Source organism: Festucalex cinctus, chromosome 9, assembly GCF_051991245.1.
Source record: "Festucalex cinctus isolate MCC-2025b chromosome 9, RoL_Fcin_1.0, whole genome shotgun sequence".
NCBI classification, from domain to species: Eukaryota; Metazoa; Chordata; class Actinopteri; order Syngnathiformes; family Syngnathidae; genus Festucalex; species Festucalex cinctus.
The window spans coordinates 2,757,603-2,782,714 of NC_135419.1; the positions used below are offsets into that span (position 1 = coordinate 2,757,603).

General features: G+C 39.3%; 1 protein-coding gene across 6 annotated transcripts in view; it reads right to left on the bottom strand.

The window, feature by feature from the left end:
• Positions 1–25,112, bottom strand: part of LOC144025341 (connector enhancer of kinase suppressor of ras 2) — a 67,373-nt gene that overhangs the window by 13,521 nt on the left and 28,740 nt on the right. For 3 of the 6 annotated variants that reach the window (XM_077531215.1, XM_077531214.1, XM_077531211.1), the window contains exons 6-16: positions 20,502–20,621; positions 18,138–18,197; positions 17,962–18,030; positions 14,622–14,768; positions 9,537–9,655; positions 9,246–9,457; positions 6,712–6,798; positions 5,741–5,949; positions 2,241–2,278; positions 2,099–2,162; positions 93–141 (exon numbers count right to left, since the gene is read on the bottom strand). In XM_077531215.1, coding sequence (XP_077387341.1) covers positions 93–141; positions 2,099–2,162; positions 2,241–2,278; positions 5,741–5,949; positions 6,712–6,798; positions 9,246–9,457; positions 9,537–9,655; positions 14,622–14,768; positions 17,962–18,030; positions 18,138–18,197; positions 20,502–20,621 — 1,174 coding nt within the window. The remainder of the gene's footprint in view (positions 1–92; positions 142–2,098; positions 2,163–2,240; positions 2,279–5,740; positions 5,950–6,711; positions 6,799–9,245; positions 9,458–9,536; positions 9,656–14,621; positions 14,769–17,961; positions 18,031–18,137; positions 18,198–20,501; positions 20,622–25,112) is intronic. The other 3 variants (XM_077531216.1, XM_077531212.1, XM_077531213.1) reach the window with 2 other exon arrangements.

Below are 25,112 nucleotides of genomic sequence, written 5' to 3' on the forward strand. Positions count from 1 at the left end.
GGATAAAAATATCAGCATCCTAAACAGACTACACAAGTAGCATCCTTAAGATATCACAAAAGTCGAACAAAAGATTTGCATTTCTAACCTACCTTTACTTCTCTTTTTGGTTTTCGTTCTCAATGAGGTGTAATGGAAAGACTGCGAGACAGCGAGAGAGGAAAATAATTGGAATTAGCTCATTATTTCACATGATACAACACAGCAACTTCACCAATTATTTTCTGTCCCATAACTCAAACAACACAGTACTACAATGTCTATAAGGAAAAGGAGCGGCAACATTAACTCATTTGCTCCCAATAACGTGTAAATTCGTTGTTGTTTTTTTAATGTTTTAAATGTCCCAAAGACATATTTATACGTTTTTGTTGTTGTTGTTTGTTTGTTTTTATGCTAGAGCATACAAGGGGGCCTTGATACAGCCTCTCAACTGCTAAGAACGGTTGCAGAAATGGGAGTTATTACACAAACGACCAGCAGGTGGCAGCAGAGAAAAGGAGATCAATCAGGGCCATGTACAAAAAAAGCTCAATTACAATTTTGAATAGATTTGTGAAAACTGATGAAACTTAGCTCTCTTCTAATGCTAATTGCTGCAAAACGGAAACCGATAGAAACATACTTTTTTTCCCTGATGAAAGAAGAGACTTTAATCTTTCTTTTGGTCGGTTCCATGTTTTTATAGCAATTGAACACAATATTCTGTGGGCCTTGCAAAATCAGTCAAAATCCAGTAAAACAGCCGGGAGCGAACGGGACTGCGAAATGTGAAAATGGCGGCGAGTGAATGAGTTCAGAACACCTGACAACAATCCAACAATTGTAGTACATTTACACAGCAAGCTTGCTATTTTAATGAAACTAATTAATGAACACTTGTTTATAGAAAATTGGGCTGACTCACTATATGCGACAACAAACAAGCACTGATGACTAATGCTGCCAGGGTGACAATGACCCTCGAGTGGAAGGCCATTTTATCTCAATTAAACATTTATTTAGAATCCGATTGAAGGTGTAGGGCAGGGGTCGGCAACCTTTACTGTCAAAAGAGCCATTTTAGGTCAAATAAATGACCAAATATCTGTCTGGAGCCACAAAACATTTGAAGATTGTGAGAAAGGAAACAGTGTGTTAGTCTAATGTAATTTAAGCTACACCATAACAGGAAAATATGCAGCATCCAATACTTTTGAGATTCATTTTCTTCGACCTTTAATCTTCAGTTTTTTATTTTTTATTTTTTTTTGTAATTTTTAGACTTTTTTGCCCTTTTTTTTTGCAATTTTTGACCATTTTTTGGACACATGGTAATTTTCTGCCTCTTTTTCCTTTTTTGGCCATTTTATTGCTATCTTTTTGAAATTTTTTCTGCCTTTTATTTTTTTGCTGTCAATTTTCTGACATTTTTTGGCAATTACATTTTATGGTAATTTTCGGGATTCATTCTTGTTTATGGACATTTTCTTTCCGGCCTTTTCTTAGATAAATTTTCAGACTTTTTTGGGGGGGCAATGTTATGGACATAAAATGCTATTTTTATGCTTTTCCTCTTTCTTTTTGGATATTTTTAGGTAATTTTAAAAAAGTTTTCATCAAACTTTTGTCTCTCTTTTTTTTAACAAGTTAAAAATTTGGACTCTAATGATTTCTTTTTTTTATGTTCAGTTCATCGTTTTTTATATCTACATCATTAATTCATTTAAATAATATTTTATCTAAAAAAATAAAGCTAAATATGTAAAAAAAAAAAAAAAAAAATCTAAGTGTTTTTGTTGAGATCCACAGGGAGCCACAGGGGATCGACTAAAGATCCACATCTGGCTCCAGAGCCGCAGGTTGCAGACCCCTGGTGTAGGGAATGTCTGAAATCACTTTGGTTCATATGTATGTTGAGTCGCAACGAAGCCTGTTACCATCGCGGATGTGGTTGCTAGGAGACAGCGGAAGTAGCGTTGAAGCTTCTATGGCTTGTTGAAAATGCACGTGAGTCGTCGTATATTGTTTAATAAAAAGAGATTAAGAGGAGGAAGTGCAGAATTCATAAAATCCAAATGCAAAAAGTGATCAAGTAAGGCAGTAAAAGTCTTTTTACTTTTTTCATGGAGGCTGCTCCTGAGCTTCCAGAACCGGAGTACCTGTAAAAAGATTGATTGTGACTGATAAAACAATCATAATACTACTGTCTTTAATTCTATATATGCACCCATATATCTTGACAAAAACGGTGAACTCACCTGTCTGTCGTGTCTGCGCGCAGTGTGTCCGCACCTCGCTAAAAGACAGAGAAGGAAACTTCTTAAAGATCAGCTAAAAAAGCCTTGATGACAGTGTTGTTTTTTTTTTTGCTTTTTTTTTTTTTTTTTTTTTTACATTTTTTAACTTTGTCATTCACTCCCAAAAATGTGTCTACACCTTTGTATTTTTTATTTATTTATTTATTTATGTATTTTTTATACAGAATACATACAGGCTTTGATGCAGCTTCTGACATGAAGATGTGGCTTAAAGCAATGTCAGTTGTTAAAAACATGGCCATCAGGTGGCAGCAGAGTATAAGAGATCAGCCGGGGCCATGTTGCAACATGCTCTTTTTATCAGCGTTTTCACCAGGAATGTGAATATTGACGAAACTTAACTATATTCTTATGCTAATTGCTGCTAAACGTAAACAGATACAAATATACTTTTTTTTTTTTTTTCCTGTTGAAAGAAGAGACTCCCTCCTTTTCATTTGGTGGGTTCCATGTTTTTATAGCAATATTCTGCAATATTCTGTGGGCCTTGCAAAATCAGTCAAAGCCGCCGGGAGCGAAGGTGGTTGCCTCAGTAAAAATAGCTGGGAGTGAACGAGTTAACGTGCACATTGTGGGAGGGCGGGAAGAATCGTGACATATTTATTAGCGCAGTATCTGTTCTTGTACATGTGCTTTCGCTTGGATTTGAGTCATCAAAACAAACGCACCGCTTTGAAGGTTAGCGAGAGAGAGGACAGTGTGTACTAACATGTTGGGAGTCTGTATTGAGTTTAAAGCAAATTCATAATTGGTCTAGCTGATGCTGAGTCATACACCGTCCTCACCTACGATGCGCGCTTGTGTGTGTGCGTGTGTACTCAAATGTGTGTGTTTGCCCAGAATAAATTCCTCTTTAGAATCCAGTGATGTGGATGTTTGGATGAATTGTGAGATCGTTTCACTGCATACAGATTAATTTGTGTGTGAGTCTGGCTGTGCAGATGCAACATCTGTCTACGTGCATGCAAGTGTACGAGGGCCCAGTGTGAATTTGTCCCCGTTGTTCTTATAATCCAAAAAGCTGCCGGAAGATCAAACGCACCCCTCTTCAGATAATACACGCAAGCAGGGTGAACCGGAGGTGAATGCCGTGGCACTTTTGTTGGAGACGCATATGGAAGCTGCATGATGAAAAGACATATAAGAATTCCTCCAGATATTGTTTGGGAATGTTTCAAGATGCAGGCACACTTTTTTCAACAGATTAAATATTTATTATTTACTAGAGATGGGCGAGCACCGATACCAGGTATCGGTATCGGGCCGATACCAGCCTTTTTCAAGTACTCGAGTACTCGTGACGCAGACGAGTACAAGCGAGCGATGGCAGAGGAGGAAGACGTTAATGAGTCCTCCTTGCCTGTAAGTGGCGCTATAGCTTGCAGCAGTTTTTCACCAAAACTTCACCGGTTTGGAAATACTTCAAAATTGTGAATTTTAAACTAAAAGAGCATTTTTGTGTTTTATTTTGAGCGTTAAGACTATTGAAGAGTGACTGTGCTGTTTGTTTTGTCAAAATTAAAGGAAATATATTTGTTTAAAAATATCTTTTAGTGATTTTTTTTATTTGTCAAAATGTACTACTGGTATCGGCAGTTGGTATCGGTGAGTACTGAGGGTCTGAGTATCGTTGTGAGGAGCAAGCGGTTCAGAAAATGGATGGATGGATATAACTACTAAATAGTAAACATAACGTGATTGGAAATAAACAAAGTCTGTCTTCTTCTGATGGCCCTATATAAATAAAGACGACTTGACTTAATCACCGTGCTAGTACTGAATTCTGTAATAGTCTCGCATTAATGATAACCAATAAATGTACATTATGAAAATCGAATGCTTCTAAAAATAATAATAATAATACAAATGAAAAACAAATCTTGCTTTGTTTCTATGGTAAACATCAAAACAACACATTCTAACTTTCCTCACTTTACCTCCTCGTTTAAGAGCTTACATAAAAAGTAGGCCTCATCAAAGTCAGCCATCTGCCACCTGTCATATGGTGCCAAAATAAGTACTTGTAGTTTCTAAACAAATTCTGCAGGTACAGGTAGTCCAAATATTCAGATGGATTTTATAACCTGATATATGCCAAAAACTTACCGAAGGGAAAACAAACACACAGTCCAACTTTGAGAAGTTAACTGGACTACTGTTTTGATTGGTAAGAAAATGCAAGAGTCCTAACACTTGATATATATATATACATATATATATATATATATATATATATATATATATATATATATATACATATATATATATATATATATATATATATATATATATATATATATATATATATTAGGGGTGTGAATTGCCTCGTACCGAACGATTCGATCCGTATTTCGATCCGTATCACGATTCATAGGTCACGATTCGATACCGATTAATCCCGATATGAATGTAATGAGTTGAGTTCAGTTGCGATTTTTTTTACTCAATTTTAGAAAATACCATTCAGTAAACTTGTACATGTACACTGTAAGATTTGTAAGAAAATGTATTATTTTTTTTTTATCTGAAACTTCAGTTTTATAACTGTGAGCTACTGTATTTAACAAACAGGTTGTAACCTTTTTCATGTTAAAACAGCATTGAAATAAAATATTAAGGCTTAATGTTCCATTAATATAACATTCTTGAAAAGTTAGACATTTTGTTGAATATTTTTCCATCAAAAATGGATGTTAAAAAATCGATTCGGCTGCCTATTGAATTGATTCGAGATTTGCGTGCTGTAGTATTGCGATATATTGCAGAATCGATTTTTTTAACACCCCTAATATATTTATATATATATATATATATATATATATATATATATATATATTAGGGGTGTTAAAAAAATCGATTCGGCGATATATCGCGATACTACATCGCGCGATTCTCGAATCGATTCAATAATCGGCAGAATCGCTTTTTTTTTTTTTTTTTTTTTTTTTTTTAGGATTCACATCTTGAGCATGGAAGAATGTTATATGAACGGCACATTAAGCCTTAATATTTTTATTTTAATGCTGTTCAAATGTGAAACAGATTGCAAACTGTTTGTGTACAGTGGCTCACGGTTATAAGCCTCAAGTTTTAGATAAATATATTCATACAAATCTTACAGTGTACATGTACAAATTTACTGATAGTATTTTCTAAATTTGAATGGAAAAAAATCGCAACAATCGACTTATAAATTCGTATCGGGATTAATCGGTATCGAATCGTGACCATTCGTATCGGGATTAATCGGTATCGAATCGAATCGTGACCTGTGAATCGTGATACGAATCGAATCGTCAGGTACTAGGCAATTCACACCCCTAATATATATATATATATATATATATATATATATATATATATATATATGTATATATATATATATATATATATATATATATAATTACACGGACACACGTAATATATGAATGTATACATACAGGCAACGGCTCTGGCGGCTGGTCTAAGCGCAGTGTGGAGGACAGCATGGATGGGCTGAGAGGAAAGCTCGGGCTGCTGGGATTGCGGCTCTTGCGCCGAGAGCGTCTGGTGGAGTCCCTCCGGCTCTCTCTACCCGGACCCTCGGGCTCCTCCTCAATCACCAGGATCTTGTCATCACTGAGGTAACGTAGTAGGGAGTTGTCTGAATCTGCGTCGATGGAGAAATTTGCTGCAGTTAGAAGATTAGACAGGCTCAATAAGGAATGGAAGGGAGAGGGAGAAAAACGAAAAAAAAATAAAAATAAAAAAAAGCCTGCAGCTAGGATAGAACTGAGGGAGAAGTTACTGCATGGTGGAAAAGGCCGAGAGAGACCCTTGGATAAAAAACAACAGAAACTGATAAAGGTTTTCCAAAGCTGCATTATCAGCTCGACTGAAGCCACAGCTCGGGCCATCCTGCTTATCTGATACAACGATTATGCAGATTTAGAGTAAACTTTAGACTGTCACGCAAAAGTTTGAATCTGATCATTTGTTTCATTGTTCACATATTTAAAAATGAAAACCTAAATCTGACAAAAGAATGAGAAATAGAAGGGGGGGGGGGGGAAATGCACCCGACCCAGACCGTATTAATGTATTTTAATGTTATTCATAGACTTTCTGGCAGTCGAGTTGAGGTGAATACAGATCAATTGTCGTGCAAACTGTTATAGTCACATTGAAATACCTTCATTTCTTCAGCAGTTGTATAAATGCAATCCTCTTGCATTTATGCCTGTTTGTCACTACGTCAGATACATAACTTTTCAGATTATGTATCCGTACACAACCACACCACCATGAACAACCTGAGGATGGGATGTGTTTGAGCAAAGTAGAAAGCAAAGCAAGCAGCGCCGGTCCACTCCCGACGCGTTTGTTTTTCACTCGACTGGAGCGCAGTGTTGATGTGTTAGTATGCGTGTACCTCGGCTCCCTCTTTTGCCCATGCTGGGTTCCTTGGCCTCGGCCATCCAGTTATATTCGGGAGGCATGGAAACAGGTCTGAGGTCACCTGGAACAATCCAACCAGCGATCAGAGTTGGCTAAAGTGGGGACGTGGGTATTTCGGGGGGGGGGGGTGTTTGGAAAGCAGCGATCGAGAGAGACAGCCGGCGGGCGGACAAGGGAGAGTAGACAAGGTGTGTGCGGGTGAGGGACTGGAATGACATGCATGATGAGGGCCATAATGACCCACATTTTAGCTACCCTTTCATTCTCCATGTATGTTCAGTTAATTCAGTGCTTCTCAATTATTTTCTGTCATGCCCCCCCCCCTCAGAAGAAGAAACCACCACCACCACAACCCATGATTCCACAACCCATTGACCGGGCAGCGCTGCATTTAGACGTTGCTCCGTCCGTTGACGAAAAAAAAAAAAAAAAAAAAAAGTAGATGACGTCATTTCACGTTTATGGCAACATACATCGTGATTTTACTCATCGTTATTAAACGTTTTTGGCAGTCAAAGAGTTAAATATTTTTTCATGGTGTCCCTTGAGGGTCTGCTACCCTTCATACTCATTCTCTGTGCTGCGTACAAAGCGCGCATGCTCAGTGCAAACAAAACCCCTACACCACCGAGCGAACGCTCCCTGTGCACACTCTGCCAATGAGAGTGCCACTGCCCCCTAATGTAGTGGAGGTGCAATTGCACTTTATTCAAAGACAGTAAAAAATAAAAAAATACAAAAATAAAAAACATGTTCCCCGAGGTCAAACGCGCCCCACTTGACGAAGCCTCGCGCCCCCCTGGGAGGGGCCCGCCCCACTGTTTGAGAAGCAATGAGTTAATTGAAGACGGTGTTTCTGTTTGCTCGTTAATCGTCAGCCAAACGGGCGTCCGTCATTGACAGACTGAGAAGGACCGTTTGACCGGACTCGGTTATTGATGATTACATACACGGACGAAAACCCATTTCCGGCAACGCTTAGTCCGTCAATTTTTCACATTTTCCCATCATTCGTTAATCGTCAACAAAACGGGCATCCCTTCCACCAATATTGATGCAATGCCCACCTCTGCATAAACATAATATTTCACACCAGCCGCCACCAATGCATACAAATACAGAAACCGAATCCCTATTAAATATCGAATGAGAAATTTGGTCATTCGAGATGCCAGGTGTTTACAAAGTTTGTTAGAATAACTTGACAAAGGCCACCCTTGGGCATATCAAAACTAAATTATCTTGCAAATCTGATAAAAGGACATCAAAAGTCTCTATATTATTAAAAAAAACTTCAATAGGTATTTCTTGGTCATACTCATAATTTTAAGCAATGTGGTAAAATAAAACAAGATCAATACAGTCTCCCTTGCATCCAGAAGAAATTCTCTACGTGCTCTCGTCGAGTCTTCAAGCAGTTAAGACATCATCAAAACGACCCACTGCCATGATTTTAAACATCCTTCCTTTTTATACAGCACATTCGTTTCGACTTGTTTTATTTTTTTGTTTTTTTTTCTTGCCAAGAAAACCAAATGAGCTCAGCACTTTGGCGATTTGGAGGGCTCAGCATCATTGCAACGATAAGATTCAGCAGTCTGGTACCGCTGGAAAAGTCCAGCACGGCAGCAGGTCAGGAAGCTAATCTGCTAATTTAAGATTAAAAAAAAAAAACGTGTGATCATGGAGTTGTGAAATGCGAAACAGAATGTGGTAATTTTTTTTCATTTGTAAAATAATAATAATAAATATAGTAAATAAATATTAGGATGCCAGGATATTCAGTAAATAGAAAAAAAAATCGTTTGAACTATATTACTTATACATTATATATTTCTTGTGACCCATCCCCATTATTAGCATCTGCATCATTTTTTTTTAATTTACTGTTGTGTTTGGACGATTTATCTCTGCATAGCGGAATCCCAAACAGGCCCCCGCTTTCATTGATAGTCCAGACATAGTCCAGACTCACAACTCATGTGAATGCTAATGCAGTTGTTTGTCGCGTGACCCCGGCCTTTCGCACCGCGACGGCCGCTTGAGAGTCTACCATGAAGGAAGCGGATGTCTCGAAAGCTGTCTGGGACAGTGGGTGAAGGGCCCGAGGTGGCAAGGGAGAGAGAGAGGGCTCCAAACTGTGCTCATGGATTTGTGTTTGATTTTAAGGGCATGACAGTTCAGCGTCGGGATATTTTTTTCAAGAAATATGCCAGAAACAGAACGTTATCCTTTATGCCTCAGGATCAAATTGTTAGTTCTTTGGTCCATGCAACACCACTTTGAACGAGAAATCGACCCAGAATTTTCTGTTGTAATGCTGCATCATGCTGACAGGCAAACAGCATCAGAAGCTTTGCTGGTGATAAACAGCCATTATAGCAAATGATGAACACACAATGAGGAAATGTTGATAACAAAAAAAGGTGAGAACATTTGTGTTAAAGACATCATGCCGTTCTACTGAAGAAACAGGTTTGGAACCGCAACATCAAATGACTTTCTTACCGTGTGTGGGGGTCTTGTCACGCCTACGCACGCCCGTATTGCGGCCTCTGTCGTACTCAGAGCCCGGTGGTCCGTCTCCCTCCAAAAGAGAGAAATACTGACCACTGTCCTGGTCCAAGTAGTAGCTGACAGCCTCTGACCCTTTGGAACCAGACTGGGAGGTCACGCTGTAGCGGGTGATGTCATCACATGAAATCAAACCCAACTCCTCCCTGAGAGAACAGCAGCATTTTTTTTGGTCATAACCATGCAAGGTCAGCCACATAGATCTGTAACATCTTAGATCCTCACCTGGGGCTGTAGAGTCCAGAGACAGGCGAAAGGATGTAGACATCCTGGGCATCCATTTTGGACATGCCTAAAGTTCCACCTGGTGTCGGCGAGGTGCTGGTCGGGCTGGTGGGGACCGGCTGAATGGAAGGGGCACAAGTTGGAGAAAGTAAAGCTTCTATGTTCCCAACTTTGTAACATACAACAATGACAGAAAAGAAAAGAGGTGAACATATTATATCCCAGAACTATAGCAGTGTCCTTATCGAGCAGTGAATCAAAAAGAAAAGACATATTTCCACGTACAGACTACAGTAGCTGCTCGGGGTGCGAATTGCCGAATACCTGACGATTCGATTCGCATCACGATTCATAGGTCACGATTCGATTCAATACCGATTTATCCCGATACGAATTTATAAGTCGATTGTTGCGATTTTTTTTTTTTATTCAAATTTAGAAAATAGTAATCAGTAAACTTGTACAGTGTAAGATTTGCATGAAAATGTATTATTTATTTATCTGAAATTTCAGTCTTATACAGGTTGTAATCTGTTTCATGTTTGAACAGCATTGAAATAAAATATTAAGGCTTAATGTTCCATTAATATAACATTCTTTCATGCTTAATTCATTTGCTCCCAATAACGTTTAAACACGTTTTTTTTAATGTTCTAAGTGTCCCAAAGACGTATTTATACATTATTTTGTTTTGTTTTTTTAATGCGAGAACATACAGAAGGCTTTGATGCAGCCTCTCAACTGCAAAGAACAGTTCCAGAAATGGTAGTTATGACACAAACGGCCAGCAGGTGGCAGCAGAGCAAAGGAGATCAACCAGGGCCATGTAGAAAAAAAGCTCAATTACTTACAATTTTGAATAGATTTGTGAAAACTGATGAAACTTGGCTCTCTTCTAATGCTAATTGCTGCAAAACGGAAGCAGATAGAAACATACTTTTTTTTCCTGATGAAAGAAGAAACTTTAATCTTTCTTTCTTTCTTTCTTTCTTTTGATAGGTTCCATGCTTTTATAGCAATAGAACACAATATTCTGTGGGCCTTGCAAAATCAGTCAAAATCCAGTAAAACAGCCGGGAGCGAACGGGATTGCGAAATGTGAAAACGGCTGGAAGCGAATGAGTTAAGGCGTGAACCCTAAGACGTTTTGGTGAATATTTTCCCATCAAAAATGGATGATTAAAAATCGATTCGACTGCCTATTGAATCGATTCGAGAATTGCACGATGTAATAACGCGATATATTGCCGAATCGATTTTTTTTAACACCCCTTAGTAGCTGCCATGTATGTTGTGTAGGCTCTTGACTGTGCAGCCTCTCCCACATTCACGATTCCGTCATTTTTGTTTCAAGCCTCTTTTACACGCAGGGTTCTCCGTGTCTGTTTCTATGACAACCGCTGCTCTCACTGAGGGCAGAGGAAAACTAGCGTGGCCTAGTACCTCGGCATGACTCAAGGACACGTCATTTGTCATTGGGTCTGCCATGTGAGCAAGGATGCCTTGCTAATGCCGTTTTAATGAAATATACTCCCATGACAAGGGTTATGTGCATGTAACTAGTGTTCTTTAGGAGCGTCCGTTCTCATTTTAAAGCCTTCCACCCCCCCCCATCTGCAGGCCTTGTCTTTGTACTTTCATTTTCAGTCTTCCTCTGTTTATAGTCACACCGCTTTTCAAAAAATGACGAAAAATGGTTGGGGGAAAAAACGACGAGGGATGCAATGAAGCGGAAACAAGGAAATAGGTCAAAAAGAGAAAGAAAAAGAGGGGGCGGGGGAGTGGTGGAGAGGAGAGTGAGGCAGGGAGCTGTGCTGTGAGAGTGAAAATAGTCATTTAGTGATTACAGTCCAGCCTTAGGAAAAGGGGACGTGGTGCTGGACGTGCACACTGAGCAGGATGGGACGTCCACAGCAGGGGACAATCCAGCATGTTAAAACAATACTTAAACCATTTGTGTTTTGCTGCATTGTATAGGATCGTACGCAGAGAAACGTTTCTTAGGAGTAGTAATATGGCGGCCTTGTGGCTTCAAAAGTCTTGGCCTACCAGTTATCCAGTAATTGTAATATATACAGATCAGTGGGTCGTAGCTAATAGGGATGCAACGATAGCCAAACATTACGATAAATATTATAAAAGGAACCTCACAATATGATAATTATCACAAAAAAACACTCACAATACTGTGTAAAAACTCACCCACCCAACAATTTAAATGTATTTGTGGTATGGTATATGAGAGATGACCGCCGCAGTCGCCAAAACATTCCAAATTAAAATTAAACTGCACTAATAAACTCACTAATACAACCACCTTTTTTTTTTTTTTTTTAACTATTTTACTGCCGCACGTTATAAAAAAAAAAAACTTTGCAACTTTGATATGACAAAGGCTTTGATCGTTCACAAAAATAGATACATTGCTTCTATCTGCTGGCCATAGTTAGTGTTTTTGATTCCACAACCCATTGACCAGGCAGCGCTGCACTTAGACGTTGCACTGAGGAAAAAAATAAAATCAAATAAAAAAAACTTAGTTGACGTGATTTAACGTTTATGGCGCCATACGTTGTGATTTTCCTAATCGTTATTAAACGTTTTTGGCGGTCAAAGAGTTAATATCACTGCAGCGTCCACAGCTAAAAAGCCAGCGCAAAAGGGTAAGCTAACATTAGCATACTGTACGTGTTTATCCTTCTGGGCTGAACAGCGACTAGAACTACTACTCTCGTCGTACCTTCTTTTGACAATGGAAAAGTATAAATAGCAAGTTAAATGCAGATGAAAAGGAGCATACATACTCATTTATTAACAAGAATGTGAACTTTTCATTTTTTTCCCCCCATTCTACTATTCTGCCAAAATAGAGTTATGAATCATTAAAAAGCTGTCAAAGATTTAAAAAGGGTGTCGCTGTCATTTTGTCCAGTGGCATGGAAGTAGACCAAAAAAAAAAAAAAAAGTTTCGACCAAGATGTTAAAGAAGCCATAACTCTTTACCTATTCAGCCTTCTTATTAACAATACATAACTCACAAATACACGTGACCCAAAATAGCAGGCATTTACAACCAGTAATTATTTATACACCTACACATATTACATATTTATGAAAAAGGGCTCTGCAACAACGAGTGGCACACATGAAGAATGTGACAAATGTGCACAATGTTGGCAAGTAAAACATTGCTTTTTGGTAATACGACTGGATGACGACGCTGTTCTTTCGAAACAACACAGGCACAGGCAAAAACTCAAAAAAATAAAAAATAAAAATATAAAAGAGGGAGTTAGACAGAGGAATGGAAAAGACAGCCATGGAGGGATTTGGGTCTTGAATCACATGATCATTCGCAGACAAATTGTTTCCTTTTTGGATTTAGTCATAATCCGACGGAATATTTGTCACATCTGAGATAGACTATCAAGCCGCATGATTCATCCGACAAAACCAGACTTATGTATCGGATGTGAAGCATGCATGTACTCAAAAACGCTTGCTTTATCAAGTAAAATGAGAGCAAAAGGTCTGATTAGAACACTAATACAGTACAGACGTGCATCTTGCAATGCTAAGAAATGTGTGAAGACACAGTGAGATATTCTGGAGTCAGTAAATTATCTCCAGAAACTGCTGAGTAGAAGATCGTGTTTCAGATCCTGTAGTTAGTTCCTTATGAATAATTAAGAGCTTCGCCTTTTTAAGGCCAAACAAAATCCTACACACCACATTCTTTTTTTTCCCCCCACAGATATTTGTGTTCTGCTATGTTCTGCTCATGGTGTGTTGATAGCAAACCACTCCATCAGAAATCACATGTGGTGCTCCTGTTTTTATACAACAATAAACACAAGTTGCAAAGCTAAAGAGTGATGGACTAATAAGAGCAACAAAGATACAGCAAGATTAGAATACAGTCGTCAATTTATGGAGCTCATCAGAAACATTGCAATGTCAAACAGAGGACAGAGGAAGCGCCATCCATCCATCCATCATCCATCCATCCATCCATCCATCCATCCATCCACCTAACATCCATCCATCCAAATCAATCCATCCTTCCATCCATCATCCATCCATCCATCCATCCATCATCCATCCATCCATCCATCTAACATCCATCCATCCAAATCAATCCATCCATCCATCCATCCACCCACCCATCCATCCAATCCATCCAATCCATCCAATCCATCCATCCATCCATCCATCCATCCATCCATCCAATCCATCCAATCCATCCATCCATCCATCCATCCATCCGTCTGTCCGTCCGCCCGTCCGTCCGTCCGTCTGTCCATCAATCAATCCATCCATCCATCCATCCATCCATCCATCCATCCATCCATCCATCCATCCTTCCATCCATCCGTCCGTCCGTCCATCCGTCCGTCCGTCAATCCATCATCCATCCATCCATCCATCCATCCATCCATCATCCATCCATCCATCCATCTAACATCCATCCATCCAAATCAATCCATCCATCCATCCATCCACCCACCCATCCAATCCATCCAATCCATCCATCCTTCCATCCATCCATCCATCCATCCATCCATCCGTCCGTCCGTCCGTCCGTCCGTCTGTCCATCAATCCATCCATCCATCCATCCATCCTTCCATCCATCCATCCATCCATCCATCCATCCATCCATCCATCCATCTAACATCCATCCATCCAAATCAATCCATCCATCCATCCATCATCCATCCATCCAACATCCATCCATCCATCCTTCCATCCATCCATCCATCCATCCATCCAACATCCATCCATCCATCCTTCCATCCATCCATCCATCCATCCATCCATCCATCCATCCATCCATCCATCCATCCATTCATCCATCCATCCATCAATCCATCCTCATTTTTATCGTGTCCAGGGTCACCAATAAGGTGGATCATTTCCCAGCTGACTGAAGATTGACAATCTGTACTGGTCGCTAGTCAATCACAGGGAATGTACAACACTCAACCGTTAACACTGACATTCACACTCACAGTCACTGATCAGAAATCGATCCCATATTGGCCGCACCAAGGTCAGCAGTGTGAACCACGACACCGGGCATGTACCTGCAAGCCGAGTGGTTTCCAGCGGACGTTCCTTAGCAGAGCCGGAGTGGAACTCAGCGTATTCTGTGGCCTTTTCTTCAGTGTTAGGATGACTCCGCATGGATCTTCTCTTAAAGCATTGACCAGGTTCTTCAACTGCCAACCCACCTGGGAGGCACGCAACACACAATGGGTCAGAAAAAAAATCTCTCACAATAATAACCTTATACAGAGGCTTTCGAAAAGATGTAGGTGGGTGTGGTCTCTCTCTCTCTCTCTCTCTCTCTCTCTCTCTCTCTCTCTCTCTTGTTCTCACAAGAAAATGTTCTCATTTGAATGAGAAACTTTCCCATTAGATGAGAAATGTCTTTACCTGCAAACAGTATCTTATTTAACAGACTACAAGACATTTTAAATGTGTCATGACTGTGTTTTGTTTGGGTCAAGGGTTATGTTTAGGTCATGCAAGGGGTTATGTTTGGGTCATGACTGTCTGTGCTTTGTTTGGGGTCTGACGCAATCAGCATGTAACAGCAACTAGTTTCAACTGGTAAGAAGCTATGTGAAGTCAGAAGCTATGTGATGTCAGGAATCTTTTATCTTTTTATCTGGTCAACAGCCAATAGTTAGCCACATGTCTGGCCACAGCCAATCAGATCCATTCGCTGTCTGTATGAAAGCGTTAAAATCTTATTTGTGTCTGCGTTTTTGGGATCCAAGCCCAGAACATAACAAAATGTCTCTCAGACACAAAATAATGGCGACGGCTTGTAATGAAAGCAGCAATGTTCCAAAATAATAAAGTACCAGGTGAAAATATAACCCAACGTATTTGGTTTGTATAAACAAAATGGATCTATAGGGTCTCCCATGCTAGCATGCACTTTCTCATCCTACTTACTGGGAATCGTTCTCGTTCAAGCAAGAAAGTTTCTCATTCAAACAATAAAGTTTCTCGGGTTCATGAGTAAGTTTCTCGTTAGAACGAAAAAATGTTCTTGTCCTAAAGAGGAACATATTTCAGCCACCATGTCACTTTAGTGACATTTGTGCGGTCTAAGATCAACAATGTTAGACGATCTTTTCCTAAAGTTTTTTTTTTTTTATTATTATTTATTTCATCTCCTTAAATGAATTTGAACAATTAATTGTTAGGCTTGTTTAAACTCAAATGAAACATAAAAATAAGTATTTTGCCTTGGAAATAATCTAAATACAAAACAGGAGGAAAATAGCCTTTGTTGTATATGACTTTCATAAATAACATTTACCACAAAAAAAAAGTTCCCTTTCAATAAGTCCCCTTTAAACAGACATTTAAACTTAAAATATCAGTAACCAAACACTTTAAGAATAATATTACAACCACTATAACAGTATAACTTGGTAAGTAACTTTGCGTCACGTCTCCTTTGGGCTGAGCCCCATCTGTCCTAAAACCTAGTGACGCCCCTGGTGGACAGCACGTGTACACAGCAACCACGCAGACACTCACAAAACACACAAAGCGTGTTAACCAGCCCAGTTAGAAAGTGTTCACTTTGCAAATATGCACAGAAACAGATGGATACAAGGAGACTCGCCAAAATAACAGCATCACATAAACTGCTGCTGGAGTGTTTTTTTTTTGTTTTTTTTTCTCTAATCCCAGGAGTCTTCATTATTTTCCCAAATGCTATTACCAACACATAATTATGTTGCCTCTTCAAACAATCCGTTTGTTATCTGAGCAACTTCTACATTTCACCTCATAAACAAAACCACCAGGTCTTGTTTTGAAGCACATTTCACACAACAAAGATCCTAAATGTATGGGCTACTATATACAAAATAGCCTTATCATGAAACGGAATAATTATTAACTCATTTACTCCCAATAACGTATAAATACGTTTTTTTAATGTTCTAAGTCTCCCAAAGACGTATTTATATGTTTTTTTATTTATTTTTTTTTATGCTAGAGCATACAGAAGGCTTTGATGCAGCCTCTCAACTGCAAAGAACGGTTGCAGAAATGGTAGTTATTACACAAACAGCCAGCAGGTGGCAGCAGAGCAAAGGGGATCAACCAGGGCCATGTAGAAAAAAAGTTCAATCACTTACAATTTTGAATAGATTTGTGAAAACTGATGAAACTTAGCTCTCTTCTAATGCCAATTGCTGCAAAACGGAAACAGATAGAAACATACTTTTTTTTTTTTTCCTGATGAAAGAAGAGACTTTAATCTTTCTTTTGATAGGTTCCATGCTTTTATAGCAATTGAACACAATATTCTGTGGGCCTTGCAAAATCAGTCAAAATCCAGTAAAACAGTCGGGAGCGAACGGGATTGCGAAATGTGAAAATGGCGGCGAGTGAATGAGTTAAGTTCATCATTAAAATTCAATTTATTACACATAAGGAGCATTGCGACAAAGTCAATAGTGGCAATATTTTCAAAATTCCCCTTTCTTCTCATAGTTTGAATGAAAAAGGACATACAGCACTTCACATAACTGTCCCCTCATCACTTTGCTCCCATTTTGACTTTCCTTCCCTCGAGTTCCTCGTTACCTCCTGCTACCTCTTACATCCTTACACCACATCGGCTTTGCCTCGCACCAGTAGCCCCGATTGCCTCATCACGGCCTTCCCCACACCTGCGCCTCCCTGCGCTTATCCCCTCCCCCCTCCCGGGGTGAGGGATCAGAGAGATGAGGGTCTCACAGAGGGAGTAACGAGCAGTTGAAACTAAGCGCCCGGCAGGGAGCAGTCTGCAAGTGAGGAGGAGCCGTCGTACTGTACGAAGCTCCCTCGCAAGTCAACGAGAAGCAGAAGAAAAGCACCGCAAGCTAAAGGAAAAAACATCACGGAGGAGAACACGAGCGCAGACTTTACATTTAAAAAAAAAAAAAAATCCCTCCCTTCTAGAAATATCAATTAAATCCTTGAGCAGATCTTTTGTAGCAGAGCTGCAATGAATCACAGGCTCTCTCATAAGGCTCCGTTCCGTTTAAAATGGTCGCCCAATTTTGCGCCTCCATTTAATGTGATGACGAGCACGAGTTCCCATTTCACATCCTGAGAAATCGTGGATTTCTCGTGACATTGGAAACACATCCAGAGAGAGATGACGGGCAATCAAACCGGCATGAATAAAAGTCTTCGGGAATGTACCCGGCAATCGTCTCCATTTGCAAAACTAATTAGCCCACTTAGCAAAGCAGGAGGGCATGAAGCGTCATGGTGTCTGTCCCTCTGAATGGAGAACAAAAACTTTACGCCCAATATGAATTCACACGGGGAACATATCGGAAACTACGGCAGATCGTTTTCTTTTTCGTTTGCGTTGCGCGAATGCGGATTCATTCTCCGACTTACCACAGTCTGATGGTTGACTTGGATGACTTCGTCGCCTGCGTGGATCTTTTTGCACTGATCTGCTGGAGACTTCAAAAGGGAGACGTTGTGGGCAAGAGAAATGATAAACAATCACATTAGATGAAGTGACAATATGATTAGGCCGACTGATGCGCTTGAGTGTCAAGCAAGCTTACATTCTCGGTGGTCCCGGTAATAACGTGAAGTCCATCATATGTCGATTTGATGTACATCCCCTGAAAGACAAGCAAGACAGAAGTCAATGCAATCCACATTTCAGTACCGTATTTTCCGCACTATAAGGCGCACCGCATTATAAGCCGCACCTTCAATGAATGACACATTTTAAAACTTTTTCCATATATAAGGCACACCTCATTATAAGGCGCACCTTCAATGAATGACACATTTTAAAACTTTTTCCATATATAAGGCGCTACAGTAGAGGCTGGGGTTACGTTATGCATCCATTAGATGGTGCTGCGCTAAAGGAAATGTCAACAAAACAGTCAGATAGGTCAGTCAAACTTTATTAATAGATTACAAACCAGCTTTCTGACAACTCCATTCACTCCCAAAATGAATAAACAGCTGTTTTATTATTTTCTCTGAGCTAAAGTATTAGTATTAGCTAGCGAGCCAAGATGGCTGGATCTTCTGCCGATCGTGCAGGGTCACCGATAGCGTCTTGACAGCGAGACCTGTTGCGGCTCAATATCGATCCATATATAAGGCGCACCGGATTATAAGGCGCATGGTCAGCTTTTGAAAAAATTGAAGGCTTTTAGGTGCGCCTCATAGTGCGGAAAATACGGTACATTTCTTCTGAAAATACGGTCCTAAAATTGGACTTTGTCCCAACTGGGTCTAATTTGCATTTGTTACGCTCGTCCAGTCACCTATTTTGGGATCTTCTTTAAATTGCCATCCATTTATCTAAGACTGCCTTGAACAGAAAAAGAGAAACATTGAAATCTCAAAGTTTGACTCTGTCCCAATGCCAATAATATAAATCCTTCTGACTCATTACCATTTTTCTTGAAAGACTGCTTCACTGCCTTGACTATAAATATCCGTCCAGCAAGCCTTCAAAGTAATAAATTACAGCCATTAGAAAGTATATTTCCCTGAGAGTGGACCAGCTGTCTTTGCTGTGTTGTCCTTCCGGAAAAAAAAAAAAAGTTATGTTCTGGCTAGTGCAAGATGCACAAACCTAATTCCAATAAAGTTGGGATATTGTGTAAAACATAAATAAAAACAAAATGCTATTGTGTGCAAATCCTTTTCAACCTATATTCGATTGAGTACATTACAAAGACAAATTATTTAATGTTGAAACTGATTAGTATCTTCTGGAATGTCCATCCATCCATTTTCTTGAGCAATGTATATAAACAACCTACAATCTCTAATAACAATATTGAGACACTTATTTGGTAACACAAGCACACATTGATTTTTTTTCCCCTTCACCTGACAATTGGCATAGATTTTAATCATAGAAGGCCAAAACATCCCTAATGAAAATTAAATTGCACTAATAAACTAGCCACTAGAGGGTGCTAGAACACTACAAATGGAAATCAACCTGACTTTTAACAGATGTGTTCCTTTTAAATACTGTGAACATGACGATATCACGATATTGCTCTTATCGTGACATCCCTAGTCGTTAAAAGGAAATGTGATGTAAACATTCCCTCTATACCAGCTTTTTTTTGGAACATGTCGTTGACTTCAAATGGAAAAAAAGCGAACCATTGTACATTTTAGATTTGATGTGATACAGTTTTGATAAAACTGAGTTCAGAGGACATCCTGCATGTAGTTTCATTTGCTTCCTTCAGTGCTAATCAGTGTTTCATTGGGACTACATGCTGCCATCTACAATCGGATCTTTGCAGTGATCCAAATAAAAAGGTCATTTTTTTGACTTTTCATTTGTCATTGGAAACACGTGACTCACGAGACTGGACTTTGACCGCTTATTAATTACAAACGTTCATATCAGGGCAGTGGAGGCAGCTCAATTGTTTTCGGAAGTTTTGTCAGACTAGATCAAATGCGACACGTTTTTGGGATTTTACAACGCTGACATTTTAACTCGTTCACTCCCAGCCATTTTCACTGAAGCTACCCCCTTCACTCCTCGGCCCACAGACTATTGTGTTCTATTGCTATAAAAACATGGAATCTACCAAAAGAAAGATTAGAGCCAGGAAAAAAAATAGTATACTTCTGTTTCCGTTTTGCAGCAATTAGCATTAGAATATACTTGAGTTTCATCATTATTCACAACAGTGGGGAAAAGAGCTTTTTGCAACATGGCGCTGGTTGATCTCTTATACTCTGATGCCACCTGCTGGCCGGTTTTGTAATAACTACCATTGCTTCAAGCATTCTCTTCAGTTCAGAGGCTGCATCAAAGCCAAAAACAAAAAAAACAAAAACAAAAAAACGTATAAATACGTCTTTGGGAGCAAATTAGTTAATAACACACTGGGGAAAAAAAATAGAAAACTTTGTGTGTTTTTCTTTACCAGTCCTTCACTGGGCATGATGCTTGTCAGGTGGACAACTTCCAGATGGGCTGACTGAGAAACCAGAGAGTCTGATGACAGCGAGATGATGTGGTCACATATCCCCGCTAAGGTCTTACACTGGAGGAAGTGGGAGAGAGAGAGTGGGGATAGAATAACAGAGGGATGAGGTTATTGAGATTGATTTATATCTTAAGAGAGCAACAATAGTGACCTTGCTGGAAAACGTGAAAACAAAAATCATAGCAGAGATTGTTGCACATCACAACTTTCATCAAACTACTTCCTGTCTGTCCACAGGCATTCCTGAAAGATTTTCGTCAACATGCTGAGCAACTTTTCATTTCTACCAACCAACCTGAGGTACCCTAACGACAATTTTTCTTACTCACAATCAAATTAATTCTGATTTGCATCATTGCTATCCTGATGTTTTACATTAAAAAAATAAAATAAAAATAAATCTAACACATCACACTGTATGTTGTCAAGCACTGGAACTAAAAAAAAAAAGACTCAATGACTCCACATTGACTAGATTTAAGTGTTTATTAGCATGTATACAAGTTTAATGAGTTAAAACGAATGTAATAATATCACATTTAAGACAATTTGATGACATAAAATAAAACATTAGTCTAAACCACAGGGGTCAAAAAACGGTCCTCGAGGGTTGGAATGCTGCATGTTTTTGAGGTTTCTCTCCTCCAACACACCTGATTCAATGATTAGGATCATTATCAGGCGACTGCACAATTTGCTGATGAGGTGATTATATGATTTTTTTTTGATTTTTTTTTTTTTTAGGAAGTCATAGGTCCACATGTGTGTGGGGGGTGACATTTTTTGCGTTTTTTTTTTTTTATTGTTCTTTTCTAATTATTTATTTTATTTTTCACTGTTTTTATGGAGTTCAGTGCTGGGTGTAGTGTACAGTAATAATCCGGAGTTACTGGAAGGCACGAAAACATTTACTTTGAGTATCGCACTGATTTTTATTTTTTTTCTTGCTTAATATTCATCCGTCCATTCATTTTCGTGACCGCTTATTCCTCATAAGGGTCGCGGAGGCGCTGGAGCCTATCCCAGCTGGCTTCAGGAAATAGGTCGGGTACACCCTGAACTGGTTGCCAGCCAGTCGCTTAATATTACCCAGTAAAATAAAAATAACAACTTTTATTAAAGACGAATCCAATGCCTTGGGAGTTCAAATGTTCACATACATCAAAAAAGTCAAACCAAATGTCATTTTCCTTTTAGCGAAATTATCATGCATTATGGAATAGTTTCTGGTGCTTGCTGATGATCCAGGCCACTTTGAGTGAGCACTCCATTGCCTTTTGCTTTTCTGTCATTCACGAGGTCATTTTCGTGAGACAAGCCTCATCTGACTTTTTCCGTTTTTTGATCGTTTTTATCTGTTTCTGGTTCTGATTTTGGGGGGCAATCTCGCGTTGGCGCTCCTCATAATGTTTTGTTTTCTGATTTTTTTGTTTGTTTTTGTCGTAGCTGTCGTGATTTTGTCATCATTTTATCACCGATTATCGATGTCCATCTTTCTCTGACGTTACGTTACCGACACCTTCGCCGTTACTTCTGGATTTGAGTTATCAGCACATTGTTTTTATTTTCTTGGGAATGACAGCATGTGTACAGTCACACAGACTTACTCTCTTACTCTCTCCCTTTGCCAGCCTAACCTCGCGTCAGTCACTCATAATGGCATACGTCGCGGGCCACTAAAAAATGGACGGCGGGCCGCAAATGGCCCCCGGTCCGTAGTTTGGACACCACAGGTAAAACCGAAAGAGGGGACTTTAAGTTTCACTTTGGAAATACAACAGAAAAGTGTAAGAAGATGATGTTATCCTTGTAAAGCCATAAATAGCCTCCAGTTCCAAGCCGCAGCGAGATCTGATGTCACGGCTCGACTTGTCGTCCTCTCTGATCATCGGCCTCACAGTTGTGACCTGGGATTAACACGGAACAAGACGCAGGAAGGCAAGTCGCCAGAGTAGGGTTGCGACTTCTCTTCCACTGACACACCCAGCCTTGATCTGACACGCCTCTGGACAATCAGAGCGCAGATTACGGAGAAATTCACTTATGTGGTTGGCTGGCGTGAGATTTAAGAGCAGTCAAACAGAAAGGCAGACATAGTACGCTGCCAAACGGATTATGCTCTGGCTTCATGCTTGCGCCCGCCTCCCTCACCCTCTTTCCCTTTTTTTCCTCCTTGCATCAAACATACACAACAACCACTATTAACTCATTCACTCCCAGCCATTTTCACTGAAGCAACCCCCTTCACCCCTCGGCCCACAGACTATTGTGTTCTATTGCTATAAAAACATGGAATCTACCAAAAGGAAGATTAGAGCCAGGAAAAAAAAATAGTATACTTCTGTTTCCGTTTTGCAGCAATTAGCATTAGAATATAGTTGAGTTTCATCATTATTCGCAACTCTGTTTAAAACAGTGGCGAAAAGAGCTTTTTGCAACATGCTGCTGGTTGATCTCTTATACTCTGCTGCCACCTGCGGGCCGGTTTTGTAATAACTACCATTGCTTCAAGCAATCTCTTCAGTTCAGAGGCTGCATCAAAGCTAAAAAACAAACAAACAACCAAAAAAAAAACGTATAAATACGTCTTTGGGAGCAAATGAGTTAACTGTGTGTGTGCATGTCTATTTGCTTCGCCGCGGCAACTTACTAAAAATGGATTGAGAGCGGTAAAAGGGCAATAGGTAAGTGAGAGTCCAGTGCAGAAATCAAGGCGAAGTGGGAGAAACGCACACAACGAGGACAGCATTATGTAACAGCGCTCATCCTTATGCATGAATGCACATAAAAACACATACACTTATACACACTTCCCGCTCCATCAGGCACACTCCTGCACTACGCTCTCCCTCACACACACACACACACACACACACACACACACACACACACACACCCCAACACGCACACACACAATATCCCTGTCCATCTGATTGCTGCGGGCTGTAGTCTCGGGCAGAGCAAAGTAGCGGGGAGTTTTGCATTATTGAGCAGAAGCTGACAAACGTGCAAGTCCCACTACACTCGGGCTGACCAGAGCAGAAGACTGGAGCACATGCTGGAAAAGCTGACTTTCGCATACTGTATTACAGTCTGCATTTGTCGCCATTTGTAGATCACACACTTCCCATTGATAATTTGATTATTGGTTTTAAACAAAAGAACCTCAAAATGTTAGAAAGTAAAAAAATTAAATAAAAATAATAATAAAAAAAAAAACAGAGCAGCGGTGTCCAAAGTACGGCCCAGGGGCCATTTGCGGCCCGCCGTCCATTTTTTTAGTGGCCTGCGACATATGCTAAAAATGGCATTTGACTCAGTTCAAATAAAATAAAAACAACAATGTTTGGAGCTGGTTAAAGTAAGAAGGGAGGGTGTCAAAAAACACACAGGTGCTATTAAAGGTTATTTTAGTTAACTAAAACTAACGAAAATACTAAAATTCAAAACAATTTCGTTAACGAAATAAAATAAAAGCGAAAACTGAAACTACATTTTATGTTTACAAAACTAACAAAAATAAAACTGAAAAAATGTCCTTCGTTTTAGTCTTTGGTAATTATTTTAATGCATGAGCCTTTGGGGATGATTTTAAATGTGATTTTTAGTAGATTTATTTTGATATAAACCGGAATGACGTTGCGCCCATGGTGTTTTTTAAATATTGCACACAAGTAGTTAAAAAAACAAACAAACAAAAAAACTAAAACTAATACTGAAACTACCTGAACTAAAACTAAGCATTTATTAAAGAAGTAAAACTAACAGAACCACTCTGAAAACTAATTAAAACTAACTAAATTTAAAAAAGCAAAATTCAAAACAAAATAAAATGAAAAAATTCCAAAACTATAATAACCCTACTGCCATATTACAAATAAATTGGTTTATATACTGTAGCATTTTTCTAAATATGCAAAAGCACAAATAAATTATTTGTACAATTTTTAGGACGAAACACAATTTCTGTTGCTGGAGCCTATCCCAGCTGGCTTCAGAAGCTTACATGTGTGAATGAGTGAGTGAAAAAAAAATGTGGAAAAACAAGTTATGGAGACCCTGAACTGGTTGCCAACCAATTGCAGAGATCAACTTAGTATTTCACTTATGTAAAGATTTAAATAAAGACAGATTTGATAAAAGTTTGTGGAATAGAAATAGAAATAATGGATGCCTTTTCTTCCCTGCCACTATTCAAGTCTTTAATAGAAAGAGATAACTTGAGTGTACTTTGAAATTTTTGGGCTCATTTTATGAAGCTGCCAACATTTTGCATAAATTAATTTTTTTGAGACCGTTTGTTCACAATCCACTCCCAAACTAGTTCAAACCTGCACGTGAGCAGTATTTTATCCCATGCATTGGCGTCCCTTGTGAGGTTTGTTTCCATGCAGGTTTATGTCATGCGATCAGCTTAGTGGGTTGTGTCACTTCACCTCCGCTTTATTTCATTTCTAGTAAAAGGGATCAGCAAGCGAGCAGCGACTAAAAACACCTCCTCCTCTTTCTTCTTTCATGCTGTCTCCCAATTTCACACACGAACCTCCC